This window comes from Mercenaria mercenaria, chromosome 13 (genome assembly GCF_021730395.1).
Source record: "Mercenaria mercenaria strain notata chromosome 13, MADL_Memer_1, whole genome shotgun sequence".
Lineage (NCBI taxonomy): Eukaryota > Metazoa > Mollusca > Bivalvia > Venerida > Veneridae > Mercenaria > Mercenaria mercenaria.
In genome coordinates, this window is record NC_069373.1 from 65,629,335 (window position 1) to 65,645,195 (window position 15,861).

Sequence of the window (15,861 nt, forward strand, 5' to 3'; positions counted from 1 at the left end):
AGAACCGTAACTTTCTTTAGTTCGTATATAGCATATTTGTAGAGTTTTCGCATGTCAAGATTTAATCTTAATGCATTCTAAGACATTCATTCAGAAAATCATGAATTATCATTAATTCTTAAAATTTTAATAGAATCTATATCTTAATGCACATAAACTTCCTAAAACGGATTCCAGATAATTCCAGCAGCACTCCTTTAATTTTCAAGGGGCACTGGTGACTTTTTCAAGGGAGTTCTACCTTCTAGGTAGCACCTAAGTTCATATTAAATGTAAGTCGAAAATGTCAAATAAAATGATGACAAAGGTTGTTCATTCTAAAAAAAAGGTATCTTGAAGCAAATTCAAGTGACACCTGACTGACACCATCTTCCGTCGATAGAAATGATAAAATACTTTCTTTATAGACAATAACACAACTTACTTCTAGATTTACGAGCACTAAACACGCATTGCCTTCGCCCCGAAATTTCCATTTGCTCGCGTCCGCCATGTTTGTATCACTTTTGTATCTCCACTTGAAGAGTATAACAAGATAACTCTGGGAAAAAGTGCTCACCTACAATCTATGACGTCAAGCGGCAGCATGCCAATGCATGCGATCAGCTGTTTAGACGGAATAGAAGCTATGATTACTTGTGAATTGAAATTATAACTTTCGTGCCACTCTAATAGTTTGCCAACACTTTATAACACAAGGTTGTTTTTTTATTATAGAAATTGGTTGGAAGCAGCCAGAGTATACTAAAAATATTCACTCCATGTATCAGTACAATGTGACTGTAACAAAGACATAGCCACAAAAGGACAAAAGAAGACATTTAAATGCATTTCTATTTTAGCTGTAACACTCAGGTGCCCCCCCCCCCACCCCCCACTATTGATCAAGTTTAGTTCTAAGCGAACCTTATAATGGTGCTACAGACCAAGTTTAATGAAGATCCATTAAGAATTCTTTTTCTAGCAACCCTTAATGATGCTAGAGACAAAGTTTGATGTAGATCCATTCAGCAGTTCATGAGAAAAAGTTGCATAAAGGTATTTCTTTTTTATATATCTAGCCAGTATTTGGGGCCAGGTACCCCCATTTAAACAAATTTTGGAACTGACCTTACAATGACGCTACAGACCAAATTTGATGAAGATTCATCAAGGAGTTAATGAGAAAAGTCATTTAAATGTATTTCTAATTTTAGCTGTAGTGGCCCCTAAAAGTGACCCCATTTGAACAGAACTTGGACAGGACCTTACAATGATGCTACATACCATGTTTGATGAAGATCCATCAAGGGTTTCATGAGAAAAAGTCATTTCAGACTATTTCTGTTTTTAGCTCTATCCGCCCCTGAATGGGTCAAAGCACACCAGCTCAAAGATCCATCAAGCAGTTCATGAGAAAAGTCATTTTTAAATGTTTTATACATTTTTAGTTCGACTATTCAAAGAATAATAGAGCTATTGGACTCACCTGTACATCAGCGTCCGCGCCGGCATCCTGATTTGTTTAAGTTTTAGTATGTAAGCTGGTATCTCAGTATCCTCTTGTGGGAATGGATTGAAACTTCACACGCTTATTTACTATGATAAACTGACTTACACTGCACTGGTTCCATAATTTTTTTTGGCTTTTTTACAAAATTATGCCCCTTTCTTGACTTAGATATTTTTGGTTAAGGTTTTGTATGTAAGCTGGTATCTCAGTACCCACTAATGCGAATGGATTGAAACTTCACACACTTGTTCACTGTCATGATCTGACATGCACTATGCAGGTCCTATAACTCTACTTATTTGGAATTTTTCAAAATTATGCCCCTTTTTCGACTTAGCTTTTAAATGTGTTGAACTGTTGTTGGGTACAATATACCTTGGGACTTGCTGCTATCAACTAGTTTTATAACCCCGAAGACACATGTGAAGTTTCAATTCATATCTGCATTAGTTTTGGAGATAGTAACTTGCATGTAAGGTTTTACAAGCAAGTTACTAAGTCCAAAAGGGGGCATAATTTGCCCAAAATACATGTCAGAGGTATGGGACTTGACCCAGTGAGGTTGGTAACTGACCTAGAAAAAGAAAAAATGAGTTTCAAATCTATATGCCTTTTAGTAGTAGCTGTATGTACTTGCACGCAAAACTTTAACCAAAATTTTCTAAGTCCAAAAGGGGGCATAATTTGGCCAAAATGAAGGTCAGAGTTATGGGACTTGCTGCTATCAACTAGTTTTATAACCCGAAGACACATGTGAAGTTTTAATTTAATATCTGCATTAGTTTTGGAGATAGTAACTTGCATGTAAAACCTTAACCAGAATTTTCTAAGTCCAAAAGGGGGCATAATTTGGCCAAAATGAAGGTCAGAGTTATGGGACTTGGTGCTATCAACTAGTTTTATAACCCCGAAGACACATGTGAAGTTTTAATTTAATATCTGCATTAGTTTTGGAGATAGTAACTTGCATGTAAAACTGTAACCAGAATTTTCTAAGTCAAAAAGGGGGGATAATTTGGCCAAAATGAAGGTCAGAGTTATGGGACTTGGCCCAGTGAGGTTGATTATTGATCTAGAAAAAGAAAAAGTAAGTTTCAAACCTATATGCCTTTTAGTAATGGCTGTATGTATTTGCACGGAAAACTTTAACCAGAATTTTCTAAGTCCAAAAGGGGGCATTATTTGGCCAAAATGAACGTCAGGGTTATGGGACTTGCTGCTATCAACTAGTTTTATAACCCCAAAGACACATGTGAAGTTTCAATTCAATATCTGCATTAGTTTTGGAGATAGTAACTTGCATGTAAAACTTTAACCAGGATTTTCTAAGTCCAAAAGGGGGCATAAATTGCTCAAAATACATGTCAGAGTTATGGAACTTGACCCAGTGAGGTTGGTAATTGACCTATAAAAAGAATAAATAAGTTTCAAAGCTATATGCCTTTAAATAATAGCTGTATGTACTTGCATGCAAAAACTTAACCAAGGTGTGACGCCGACGCCCGGGTGAGTAGAATAGCTAGACTATTCTTCGAATATTCGAGCTAAAAACCGTTTTCACAGATAAATAGAAATATGCTTAACCACTGGACTAGCATGATTACAAGATGTTACAATCATTTAACAGTAAAAAACAAGGACAAATATCAAACAGAATGCCATGTTCCAAAAACGCAGCCTCCCCAAAACAAAACCCACAGAAGTAAGCCTTACATTTTGAGAAAAAGAAAATCAAACTAAATCAAATCATAGAAAGAAAGGGTTGTTTCACATGAAAATTGAACAGTTTATAAAACTTGTATTTTACATAATTGCCAGTTTACTGATACATACATTGAATTCCAGAAAAGGACTGCATAAAGCAACCACACATAGGACAGATTAACGCCTTTTAAAAACTCACCATTTTCAAAGAACTGGTACATATCTTTGTTTTGATGCATTTGCAATAATGTCCCAGTACTTAAATTTCACAAAACTAGGTAGAACATAGTCTTCAGCAATTGTTTTTTTTTTATATTTTACAAATGGCATTCATTTTTTTAAAGGGGGACATCTTTTTGGGAATATTTTAAGTATCCATCGTAAAGGGACTATGCAGTAGAAAATGTAAATGTATGTAATTGTTGGTAAAGATGCATATGTTGTTCATTTATAAAAAAAATCTGTTTTGATGATATACTCCTAAACTAAGATTTACAAGTACCTGGTACCAGCAAGATTTGTGGACAAACTTTCATGAAAAAATATTAAGACGTATTTATATATATACCATTATGTTTTAGTTTAATCTGTTGTGTAGTCTCTCTTACAAGACAATTCTGTCCATTACTGGTACTATTGATGCCATAAAGTGTACAAAGTTTATGCGGGCTGATCCAAAAGTAATGTCACTTGAGCTATAACAAGAGCACCGCCGTGCGGGTGCTGACGCTCATCTGATTTTTTTTGTATAATAGAAATATTGTCCTACCCATGATTTTTCTAAGTCTAAAAAGGGCCATCATTCTTGCAAAAAGCAGAATAGAGTTATGTTTCTTGATGTACAGTGTCCACTTATGATGGTGAAAAACTGTTGCAAGTTTTAAAGCAATAGCTTTGATAGTTTATGAGAAAAGTTGACTTAAACATAATATTCAACCAAGAAAATGATTTTCTATGTCCAAAAAGGACAATAATTATTGCAAAAAGCAGGATGGAGTTATGTTGCTTGCTGTACAGGGTCAGCTTATGATGGTGAACAAGAGTTGCAAGTTTTAAAGCAATAGCTTTGATAGTTTAAGAGAAAAAAGTGACCTATACATAAAACTTAACCAAGAAATCTGATATTTTCTAAGTCCAAAAGGGGCCATAAATCTTGCAAAAAGCAGGATGGAGTTATGTTTCTTGCTGTACAGGGTCAGCTTATGATAGTGAACAAGTGTTGCAAGTTTTAAAGCAATAGCTTTGATAGCTTAGGATAAAAGCTGACCTAAACATAAAACTTAACCAAGAAAACTGATTTTCTAAGTCCAAAAGGGGAAATAATTCTTGCAAAAAGCAAGAAGGAGTTATGCTTCTTCATGCACAGGGTCTGCTTATGATGGTGAACAAATATTCCAAGTTTCAAAGCAATAGCTTTGATAGTTTAAGAGAAAAGTTGACCTAAACATAAAACTTAACCAAGAAATCTGATATTTTCTAAGTACAAAAGGGGCCATAAATCTTGCAAAAAACAAGATGGAGTTATGTTTCTTGCTATACAGGGTCAGCTTATGATGGTGAACAAGTATTCCAAGTTTCAAAGCAATAGCTTTGATAGTTTAGGAGAAAGGCTGACCTAAACATAAAACCCAGGCAATGCCGACGCAGATGCCGACGCCGACAACCGCTCAAGTGATGACAATAACTCATCATTTTTTTTCAAAAAATCAGATGAGCTAAAAATGTGTATATTTTTGCAAATTTTTTTTGAAAATATCGTAAGAATTACCTCACCTCATGGTATTATTTCTATTACCGGTACAATATGACATTTATATGAATAAACTAGAGATGCTTTTGAGAATAGCACGTCTCCCACAAATGCCCCTATGAAAAATGTCTAGTTTCTCTAGACAAGTCAATCCAATTAGATGGTCTGGACCGATTTGGCCGAGGTCTCATGGTAAAACACATCAAGTTTGGTGAAGATCGGATGAGAAATGTTTGACTTAAGAGTGCGGACAAGAGTAAAAAAGGCTGATTTTTCGGTATTTCAAGGGCTTTAACTCCAAAATGCCTAGACCGATTTGGCTAGTTATCGAACTTGGCCAAGGTCTCATAGTCAATCACATTTTGTTCAAGTTTAGTGAAGATCGGATGAGAAATGTTCGACTCAAGAGTGCGGACAAGAGTAAAATGGCCGATTTTTGGTAATTCAAGGACCGTAACTAAAATACGCCTGGACCGATTTGGCTAGTTATCAAACTTGGCTGAGGTCATATTGTCAGAAACATTTTGTTTAAGTTTGGTGAAAATTGGATGAGAAATGTTCGACTTTTCGAGTGTGGACAAGCTTTTTGACAGACAGACAGACGGACAGACTGGAGTAAATCAATATGTCTCCCACACCACTGTGTGGTGGGAGACATAATAGGCAATGAATGCAGTGACATTATTTCTAGGTCAACCTTCATATTTGTCAGGAAATAAGCTCAAGACAGCTAAATACATGTTATTATTAAATATTAAATTTTGCAAGACAATTTAAGTCCATTTAAAAACCTGGTACAGTGTGCCATATAATTATTGAGATCCCCTCTCTAAATTCAAGTTTGTTCAGTTCTGCTCATTGTTTTCTTGTTTAAGGCAAAGCCTTTATTTTAACTGGGGAACATACGCCGCTTTTCATGGAATTGTACTCTGTGCATCATTGAAGGTTCCATGTGCACCACCATATGAATACATCAGTCCGTGGATGCCTCTACATTATATTCTAGTACTTGTAATATGTGTAAATGTTGAGTTCTGTTCTACCCAGGGCTAGAGGGTGTGGATGTAGCTTGAATTTCCACTACCATGAACAGGCTCAATCAAACCGAGCCTGTAACATTTTCGTTTATGTTGTGTTGGGCTACCTCAGCCTACCTGTTTTTTTCAACTTTGAACTGTTGTTAATGGAAGTTGTGTAAACATGTTGTCTCATCCTGGCAAATAATTATATTTAAAGTCTTCCACAATTCGAGTTCATTGTGACTTTTTTGAATGGACGATAGATAACAAGACCAAACCAAGAGCTATCGGAGGACAGGAATGATTGACTTTTCAACAGCCTTATTAACCTATATATGAAAACTAAAGTTTTAGAGATAGTAACTTGCATGCAAAACTTTAACCAGGATTTTTTAAGTCCAAAAGGAGGCATAATTTGGTCAAAATGCATGTCAGCGTTATGAGACTTGATGCTATCACCTAGTTTTACAACCCAAGACACGTGAAGTTTCAATTCAATATCTGCATAAGTTTTAGAGACAGTTGCATGCAAAACTTTAACCAGGATTTTCTAAGTCCAATAGGGAGGATAAACCAGAGTTATAGGACTTGACCCAGTGAGGTTGGAAGTTGACCTACAAAAAGAAAAAATAAGTCTCAAAGCCATTTGCCTTTTTTTTTAGTATTAAATAGCTATAATTGCACAAATAACTTTAACTAGGATTTTCTAAGTCCAAAAAGGGGCATAATTTGGCCAAAATACATGTCAGAGTTATGGGACTTGATGCTATCACCTAGATCTATGTATCTCCGAATACACCTGTGAAGTTTCAGTAGTTTTGGAGATAGTAACTTGCATGTAAAACTTTAACCAGGATTTTCTTAGTCCAAAAGGGGACATAATTTGGTCAAAATGTACGAGTTATTGGACTTGATGCTATCACCTAGTTTTATAACCCTAAAGAACAAGTGAAGTTTCAAATCAATATCTGCATTAGTTTTGGAGGTAGCAACTTTCATGAACAAGTGTGTGAAGTTTCAATCCATTCCCATCAGTGGGTACTGAGATACCAGCTTACAAAACCTTAACCAAAACTTTTTAAGTTGAAAAAGGGGCGTAATTTTGTTAAAAAGCAAACTAGAGTTATGGAACCTCTGTAATGTAAGTCAGTTTATCACAGTGAAAAAGTGTGTGAAGTTTCAATCCATTCCCACAAGTGGTTACTGAGATACCAGCTGACATACAAAAACTTAACCAAATCGGGATGCAGACACATGTGCGAGTCCAATAGCTCTTCCTATTCTTTGAATAGTCGAGCTAAAAATATGATACTTTCAAAGGCACAATTTTTAAAAATTAGCTGTCTAATCAGGCTTATGGGAGGTTCCTTATAAATCTGATTGTATAGTACTGTAAACAGTCAACAAAAACGTTCAACCTCAAGGTATAAGAAGTGCAAGTGAAAAAAAAGAGATTCTCAAAGAAACACTTCATGCGGTTGCAGACTGTTAAGTTACTGAAGGAGGGATATTTTATTACTGAAAAAAGCTACAATTCCTGATGCTACCAACCATGTATTAACCCTTCAAGTACAAGGAAACACAGTGTTGACTGTTTTAATTCAAATTCGTAAAAGCAGTGTAACTTTTGAAAAAAGGTGGAGCAGTTTACGATATTCTGTTAAGATTCCACAGACAAAAGACTTGCAGGGACAAATTTCAGGCTTTATAACATACTTTGCCTACTTTGATATGAATTATAGCTAATGAAGGACTGAATTCAGGAAATGTTTTATAAATAAAATTTGCTTATCTTTTAAACTTGTTTCACTGACGACACTGTGCATTATTATTGTGGATTTGATCAAGGCATTGTTTTACCATTGAGCGCTCTCATTTTGAACACAGCTGGGATTTGCATGTTCTACTCTGTTTTTTATGTCATCGAGACTTGGCAATGTATGGGATGTTAATTATTTACTGTAGAGTTTTCGGTCATTTCTCAACTGTTTTGCAATCTTTGCGCATGTTTGTCCAAAGTAAACCTTTACTATAAAATGAGATGGTACCCAGAGTTTCTGATGAAAAGACTTTAAAAAAGATACAGTAAACATTGTCTTGATAATACAGTAATTTTAAAATTATACAGAAAATTTTTAAGCAAACTTATTTAATAAATTTAGCAAAAAATGTTAACAGAAAATTGAACATCAGCAGACAAACCAAACTCTCCAATACTTAGGTCAAACATGTTAATCAAGCAAAACAATTTATTCCTCCAGCATCCAGGTCAAAAGGTTTGTGAATAATCCATAATAGTGTATTCATGAAAGAACAAGTTCTTATTATTTGCACATTTTTTAATATTTTTAATCTTTATTTTTTGCACATATTTTATATTTAAAATACTTATATTTTACACCAGCATTAGGGTTATCAAACCCCAACTTTGGTCAAAAATACATTGCAACTTTATATTAATACATATAGTAATATCCTATTGGAGATCAGGATGCGGTAAAGTATACATGAAAGACTTAAATTGCACTTTGTGCAAAGCATCAACATTGGAAATGCTATATAAATGATATCCTGAGCTATTCTGGCAAAAAATATGATTGTTTGCCAAACAGTTTTATAGTAACTCCACAGGAATCACACTAATAAAGATTAAAAACATGTTTACATTGTCACAAGATACATAAAATCATGCATTGAACTATAAAGTACATTTGTCAAATATCATCCCAGGAATTATCACATTTTACAACAGCACTGCTCAAAAGTCTAGTTTTGAGTCTAAAATCACAATAGCCAATACATGATTTAAAAAATGAGAAAAAATTAAAATGGCATTTGTCATAGTCCGTAAAACATGAGCCTGTAGTCGAAAACCAAATAATGAAATGCGTGCCCTAAGATTCTGTTTATAAAAAATATCCACAATTTATTAACTGGAAATAAACCCAGCAAATTGGTGATAATGCGCAGCTTCTCTGGAAATACTTGGCAAAACATTCATAAACTGGTCCTTGCAAGACATTATGGTATTGTTGAAGTTCCTGTTCATTTGATGAAATGTGTTATCACTAGACTGTTGCACCATATGAGTTGACGTAGATTGAGAAGGATTTTCTTGCACTTGTGAGTCCTTTGTTGTTTGGTATAGGACACCAACACTTCCATTTTCACCGATTCTGAATGAAACGTCCCTTGGGTCTACCCAGATTGTAAGCTCTGGTGGTAACGATGACTCAAGAAATGACTGATTAAGTCCACACATATTTCCAGCTTGTAAGATCAATGGGTCCATATTGTGATTCAATCTCATACACCTATAGCCTGAACCTTTAAAAGGTTTTTCTGGAAACCAATGGTCTTGGTACCGATCACTAAGCAAATTTGTCAAGTTAGCGTTGAATTGACGTGTTTGAGCTTCGTTTACATCGTCTCCAGATCGTATGATGTTTGTTAAGAAATCCACAGCACTTTTAATTTCGTCCTTCATAATTTTCAAGTTTTCTTTTTTGTTCGTACAGACACTGTTGCGACTTGTTTTTCCAAATTCTCTCCGAAAAACGCTTTTTTTTCTAAATTTCCAAATTAAAGTTGTGTAACTAACATTAAAGTTTTCTTCAATCCACTATGAGCTTCAATTCTTCACTAAGGTTTTCTAAATTTTTTAGGCGCAAGCCCAGTATTTTCTTAAAATATTGTTCTTTTTACTTCTGTCTTTGTTCGCTTCTCTTGGTAAAATGGCGTCGGTCGCTGTGAGCAATCAATATTGTTTACGTCACTCAGTGTAGCGACTAACTCATAACCAATCAAATCGTGCGAATATATATACGTCACTGATCTTATTTTCCATATATGGGAGATCTAAAAATAGAGCATGACTGGATAAACAAAAATACAGAAAAGTTGTAGGTCAACTTTAAGTGCGTCACTACCGTACATATTCTAATCGCTGAAATAGCGTGACACAAGGCAAAACTCATTTTGAGTAGATATAATCGGTGAATTTTATTGAAATATACCAACTGTGTCCTCTATCAATTGTTAAATGGTGTTATAATAATAATAAAATCTTTATTGATGAAGGTAACATACAAAGTGTACATAACATGAAAATGAAACGTAAACTTATTTTTTCAGTATGGCCTTCAGTTAACAACAACAACAATACACATGTATACAAACATTTACGATAAATTTCACAAAATCATATTTTTAAAAAAAATGTATCAATGATCAATGTATTAAATACGATTAGAAGCTTCCCATTCATCCATCCGACAGACACTCAAATTTTTAAGACTATTAAAAAGAATAAACAAACAACAGCAAAACAAAATAATAATAATAAAATAACTGACATCATTATATGTAAAAACTGTAATATAATTATTTTAAACACTGGACTGTTATTATTAAATTAATGGACAACAATGATACTGTATATTAAACTAGATGTATGTAAAATATAATTTGTTGATAGACAGATATTGATGTTAAGAACTTAAAAGGAATGTACGATAAAACAAATTTGTTTCATTCTTTGGTCTTACCAAACACTTAAAGGGGCTAAATGTTTGCTCTGTCATATTCTCAAATATAGCTAGTCGTTCTGATTTTCTGTTTGGTTTGCCTATTTTCCCAACCATTGACACATATTAGAAGTTTGATCAAAGTAATTGGTTTAGACGAAAAAAAAAGGGGACCGGGTCCAGCCGTCTGTGAGAGCTGGAGATCCCCCCACCCGAACGAGACACACACAAACAAACGCACCAGTTGCAAGTTTGACCCTAATTATTTTTTCTCAGAAACAACAGTGGGAGATGGGAATTCGAAAGAACATTTAGCGTGTACTGATAAGGATTTGATGCTATGCCTACTTTTAAGGTGAAGGACATTTTTGGGGGTTAAAATTTTCAGTGGGTTAGGTTCGTGCGACACGTTGGTCTCTCAACTTGAGGTCGCTCCTACACCAATGATTTCAATATTTTAAATATCAATAAAAATGAATTATTCTACATGCTATGACTATTATTTTTTAAACAGCTTGGCAAGTATGGAAATTACGATCGAAGGAATATACATTTTGTTTTTGCTGAAATAGATCTACATTTTGTAAGATCTTTGGTTAATATTGATAGGCCTATGCCATAAGATAAAGTTCATTAAAGTTGATGTTAATATGGCCGTAAACGTTAAAATGCACTTCCTCTTTTGTGATCGATACAATGTATTTTATCAAGATATAACATTACTTTGAACTATGAGCGAAATTTATCCCCGAATACCAAAAATCCTTTATGAACACAACACCTGAAAAAGACCGCTTTTTCGAAGCCTATTTAATTCCCTTTGATCAAAGAGCGCCTTTAGCAAGTGATTAAATATTTGATAAATGCGAAGCATGTCAACAATAATACCACTGCCAGAGGCATTACGGTAAATCTGTGTGACACTTGAGAACTTCTCCTTTTGTCTCCTCCAATTTGATTGGTCGCGGTATTATTCCAACATCTGTCATTGTGTTTACATTTTGTACGGGGCACCGAGTAGGGAAACACTTACAAAGAATCATAGAAGGTCGGAAGAGTTATCCATCTAACAAGAAGGATAACTACGCCTGTCTTGTTTAGCTGATACAAGACAGGCGTAGTTATCTTTCTTTATACCTATCTTACAAGAACCCATCTCGAAAATGATGCCAAACACACGGAGGACTTCTTGGCTTTTTAAAGGTGGTTAATCAGATTTTGATCAAGCAATATATTTGTTTGAAAGTTTAACAAATTATCAATAGTGATCACTGAGTGCTTTATACAAGTTAGATTTTCACTGGAAGCATTTTCCTATCCCGATTGCTCACCTATGACAGAGTTATTCTAACGTATGTATAACTTTAATAAACATACTTCCCTAAGGAATTATATGAATTTGAAAACTATTGTATTGTATTTGTCAAATATGTACATTAACAAGTATATACTTAGCCGAAATCCATTAGAAACTTATAATCCCCCCCCCCCCCGCCCCCTTAACCCGTCTTGGTTGTGCAATCAATGATGATTCACAAGCTAGGCCTACATAATATTCTAAAACTTGCCTTTTGGGTCAGATTGTTTTTGAAATATTACAATATACATTAAAGGCAAATGTAAAACTAGAAAATATGTTAAAATCAAATGAGACAGTCCACTTTTTGAATACTTTCTTGCAAAATTTCATTAAAAAAATTCTATCACAGATCCCAGTCTATGTTATGGGTCTTTTGGGTCTTTTTGTTCCATAAATCCCTAAAAGAATGCACACAAAATGAAAAATGCTTAGATGTGATTGACCACCTTTTATTGGTTCTCCTACATAATAATCACATTTGCAAATAAACATATATTCTACTGCACATCTTTTTTTTCTGCCGATTTTCAAGCAGTCATTTTAATTGTGAGACGAGGTGACAAAATACAAAGTGTCTGGTTCTGAACGACGCTGAATATTCGAATAATTACGTTAATCAATTATGTTAATGTCATTAAAGAATTACCTATACCGACAATAAAGCATGTCAGCCAGGGTGACACTGGGTATATTAGTATCACGCGGTGACCAGAAATGCACGACACGTGTCATTTATTGCAAATTCGATAAAATGAAATGTTTTTTTAATGTATTTTCCTTTTTTTTTTCTTTCTTTCTTTTTTTTAGAGAAATTTTACTAACATTGATATGCAGTCACTAAAACCATAAAACACAATTTACAGCCCCTCCCCAATCTCTCTTTGTAACTTTCTGACCAACATCTGATAATCTGATTTATTTTCATAATTAAAGTTTTAAAGATGAATGAGTGATTAAACGATTACGTACAAAAAATCCCAAAGTTATCTGCTTTTCCTTCAAAAAAGAAGAAGATATATCGTCCTAACATGTTTCACGTCCCCATCAAAACTTACTTTCTAAATACTTTAGTATAATTCCATGCTGCTCCCATATATGAAAAATAAAGGGCGATGGTCTAGCGGTTAAGATGTTTGCTACTCTTCTCAGCGACGGACGGACGTTTTGGCCACGGACGTTTTGGCCCGGACGTTTCGGCCTAGGACCTTTCGACCTAGGATGTTTTGGCCTAGAAAATTTTTGAGGTAGGATGTTTTGGCCAAAAATAAATTATTTCCATAATATGCAAATTATGATCTGGACATTAATATGTTATCATATGTTACAGTATAATTGATCATTCTTTTTAAATAAATAATTGTGAATAAAATTTATTTCATAACTCTTTTGGTTTGTTGTAAATGGCAAATATTTTCACATACACACACATATACAATGTGTATATGTTTATATGTGTATAATATATATATATAAAAAGATTATAAAAATAAAATACCATGAGTATGTTTTATTATCAGTTTAATTTGTTCACTTTTACTATAACATTCTCCAAACCATATTTTGCACGATTTATTTTTGGCCAAAACGTCCTACCCCCGAAAAATGCCTGGCCAAAACATCCTAGGCCGAAAGATCCTAGGCCAAAACGTCCGGGCCAAAACGTCCGCTGGCCAAAACGTCCTACATTCCTTCTCAGCTAGGGTTCGTGTGTTCGAGATCCACTGAGTCACGACCACGCCCTCTTATATTAGACCAGCACTGGGTTTTCCAGGAAGTGCATAATAAGCTTGAAGTGGTCTGGTTGCATTCTGTGCTCCCAAAGATTGTATCACGTGCATTTATAAGCGGTTTATATTTACCGTGTGATGGCTTCGGTGGCTTCGTAAGTACTCGGTGCTATTTTGTTTTATTGCGTTCTATGCACTTTTTGATAAACTTTCAAAACTACCTTTAAAATTCAATAAAACTGTAAAGTCGCACAGCTGTCTCTAGTATGCAGTTTTATGTATCGTTGTTAAAGAGAGCAATGAAATAAACTAAAAGGAAAAAACAATTAAAATTATGCCATTGTTGAATTAATATGGTTTTCAAAAAGGGCCATGGCAGAATGATTACTATAGTGAGATAGCAGTGGTGAAATAATGAAAAGACGTCATTCTATAATATGTTGTATTTCTGTAATTATATTTGAGCATTTTGTTATACCATGTTATTAAAACCTATAAATGATAAAGTAAATGTCTGTCTTTCTGTCTGATTGTCTGCCAGTGAAAAATAAAAGAAACATGTGGAGTTACACACAACTAAAACTGATTGCGATCTGTTTGTTTGTTTGTTATTAATGGACGAAGACACGAGAAAGGTGCCCAGACATTATTTGGACATCCGGGTAGAATATAATCAACATTCAGTATGATTCCTCAGAGAATTCTACACTCCTGTAGAGGTTTGGTTCCAATAACAATGAAGTGCAAGGGGTTCCAAAGGTGACCATAGAAACCACTGGCCGGGAAGTGGAGAGTAGAAGAAATCAACCTTAGATGATTTAAAGAAAAAAAATGTATTTTGGAGACGATCGAAAGTGATAAACTTGTGAGAATTGATATTTACGAAATTACATAGAAGTTGTGAAGAGATGGTTGTAAAAGTTAATTAGTTTATACTAATTTATCTTAAGTCAGTTGTGAAGTTCTTCAGCTCTCGACACCGCATTCCTGACTGAACCCATCGCCACGAGGGTATGCGAGAAGAGAAATTGGTTTCCACTTTAATGCTTAGCGAAAAAAAGTCACAGCGACGAAGGAAATACGATGCAAAAAGGCAAGAAATCGAATACGGCCCGCCCCATACACCATTACAAAGAAGATGTATCGGACAAAATATCAATATTGTTCAACGCACACCCTGCGGCTAATAAAACTGATCGAAATTTAATTAAAATACAATGTATGATTTTTTCCCCATAAAAATGTCAGTTGACATTGTCGAATAACGTGGCATAACACCCACATCAGTTTTTGTGGCAAGAATTCTGTGAAAATCTCCAAGGAATTTCTGGGAAAATAATGCCTTTGAACAGTAAGTGACTACCTTTTTTTTGGCGAAATCTAGTTCCATATCAAATGTTTAATGTTTTGGTATCAAATTTCATCCCACCTGCCTCTTTTAGCACACCCTCAGCTAAACCTTTTAAAGACAGCAAGTTTCATTTGAAATGTTTTAATGATACACTTTTGGCATATTTACTTAATTAAACATTTTTTTTCATCCACTGCTAGCCACTTTCAGCGCACTATCATGTAGTTTTTAAAGGGACGTCGATTACAACTTAGGACACTGGTGCTCTCAGAGACACCTGCTCCCCGTTCTCTGCATATGAGCCGTGCCATGAGAAAACCAACATAGTGGCTTTGCGACCAGCATGGATCCAGACCAGCCTGCGCATCCGCGCAGTCTGGTCAGGATCCATGCTCTTCGCTTCAAAGCCTATTGGAATTAGAGAAACTGTTAGCGAACAGCATGGATCATGACCAGATTGCGCGGATGCGCAGACTGGTCTGGATCCATGCTGGTCGCAAAGCCACTATGTTGCTTTTCATATGGCACGGCTCATTTATGTATTAAGGGGAAGAGGGTGTTCTACGTGTAATAAATCAGTTTCCGTACCTAGAATAGCAGTCACTGGTACATTTATTAAGTTTAGCAGATTATAATTCACATTTCTGTCACATTTTGGAAAACATTAATTCCATTATTTCATAACATAAAAAAAGATTGCCATTCCACGAGACGAACAAACGAACAAACGCACAGACAAGCGAAATTATTACCATTCGCAAGACACAGTGACGAAGGTCGTCAACACATCTACTAAAATTAGAAGAAACTGCTGCTGCTGAACCGAGACACATTATCCATGACACGCTATCAGGGAAAGTTGCTGGTCTGTGGGCAACAAATAATAATAATAATAATAATAAAAAAAAAAAAAATAAATAAATAAAATAAAT

General features: G+C 34.9%; 2 protein-coding genes across 2 annotated transcripts in view; both read right to left on the bottom strand.

The window, feature by feature from the left end:
- LOC123528443 (inositol-pentakisphosphate 2-kinase-like) overlaps positions 1 to 581 on the bottom strand; it is an 88,582-nt gene extending 88,001 nt beyond the window's left edge. The window contains exon 1 of the mRNA XM_053520951.1: positions 425 to 581. Coding sequence (XP_053376926.1) covers positions 425 to 493 — 69 coding nt within the window. The 5' untranslated portion in view covers positions 494 to 581. The remainder of the gene's footprint in view (positions 1 to 424) is intronic.
- Positions 582 to 8,283: 7,702 nt separating this feature from the next.
- On the bottom strand, positions 8,284 to 9,719 carry LOC123528652 (protein BTG2-like). Its single transcript, XM_045308535.2, has one exon. The coding sequence runs from the start codon at positions 9,450 to 9,452 to the stop codon at positions 8,895 to 8,897; it is 558 nt and encodes a 185-aa protein (XP_045164470.1). The 5' UTR covers positions 9,453 to 9,719; the 3' UTR covers positions 8,284 to 8,894.
- Between the last annotated feature and the right edge of the window lie 6,142 nt (positions 9,720 to 15,861).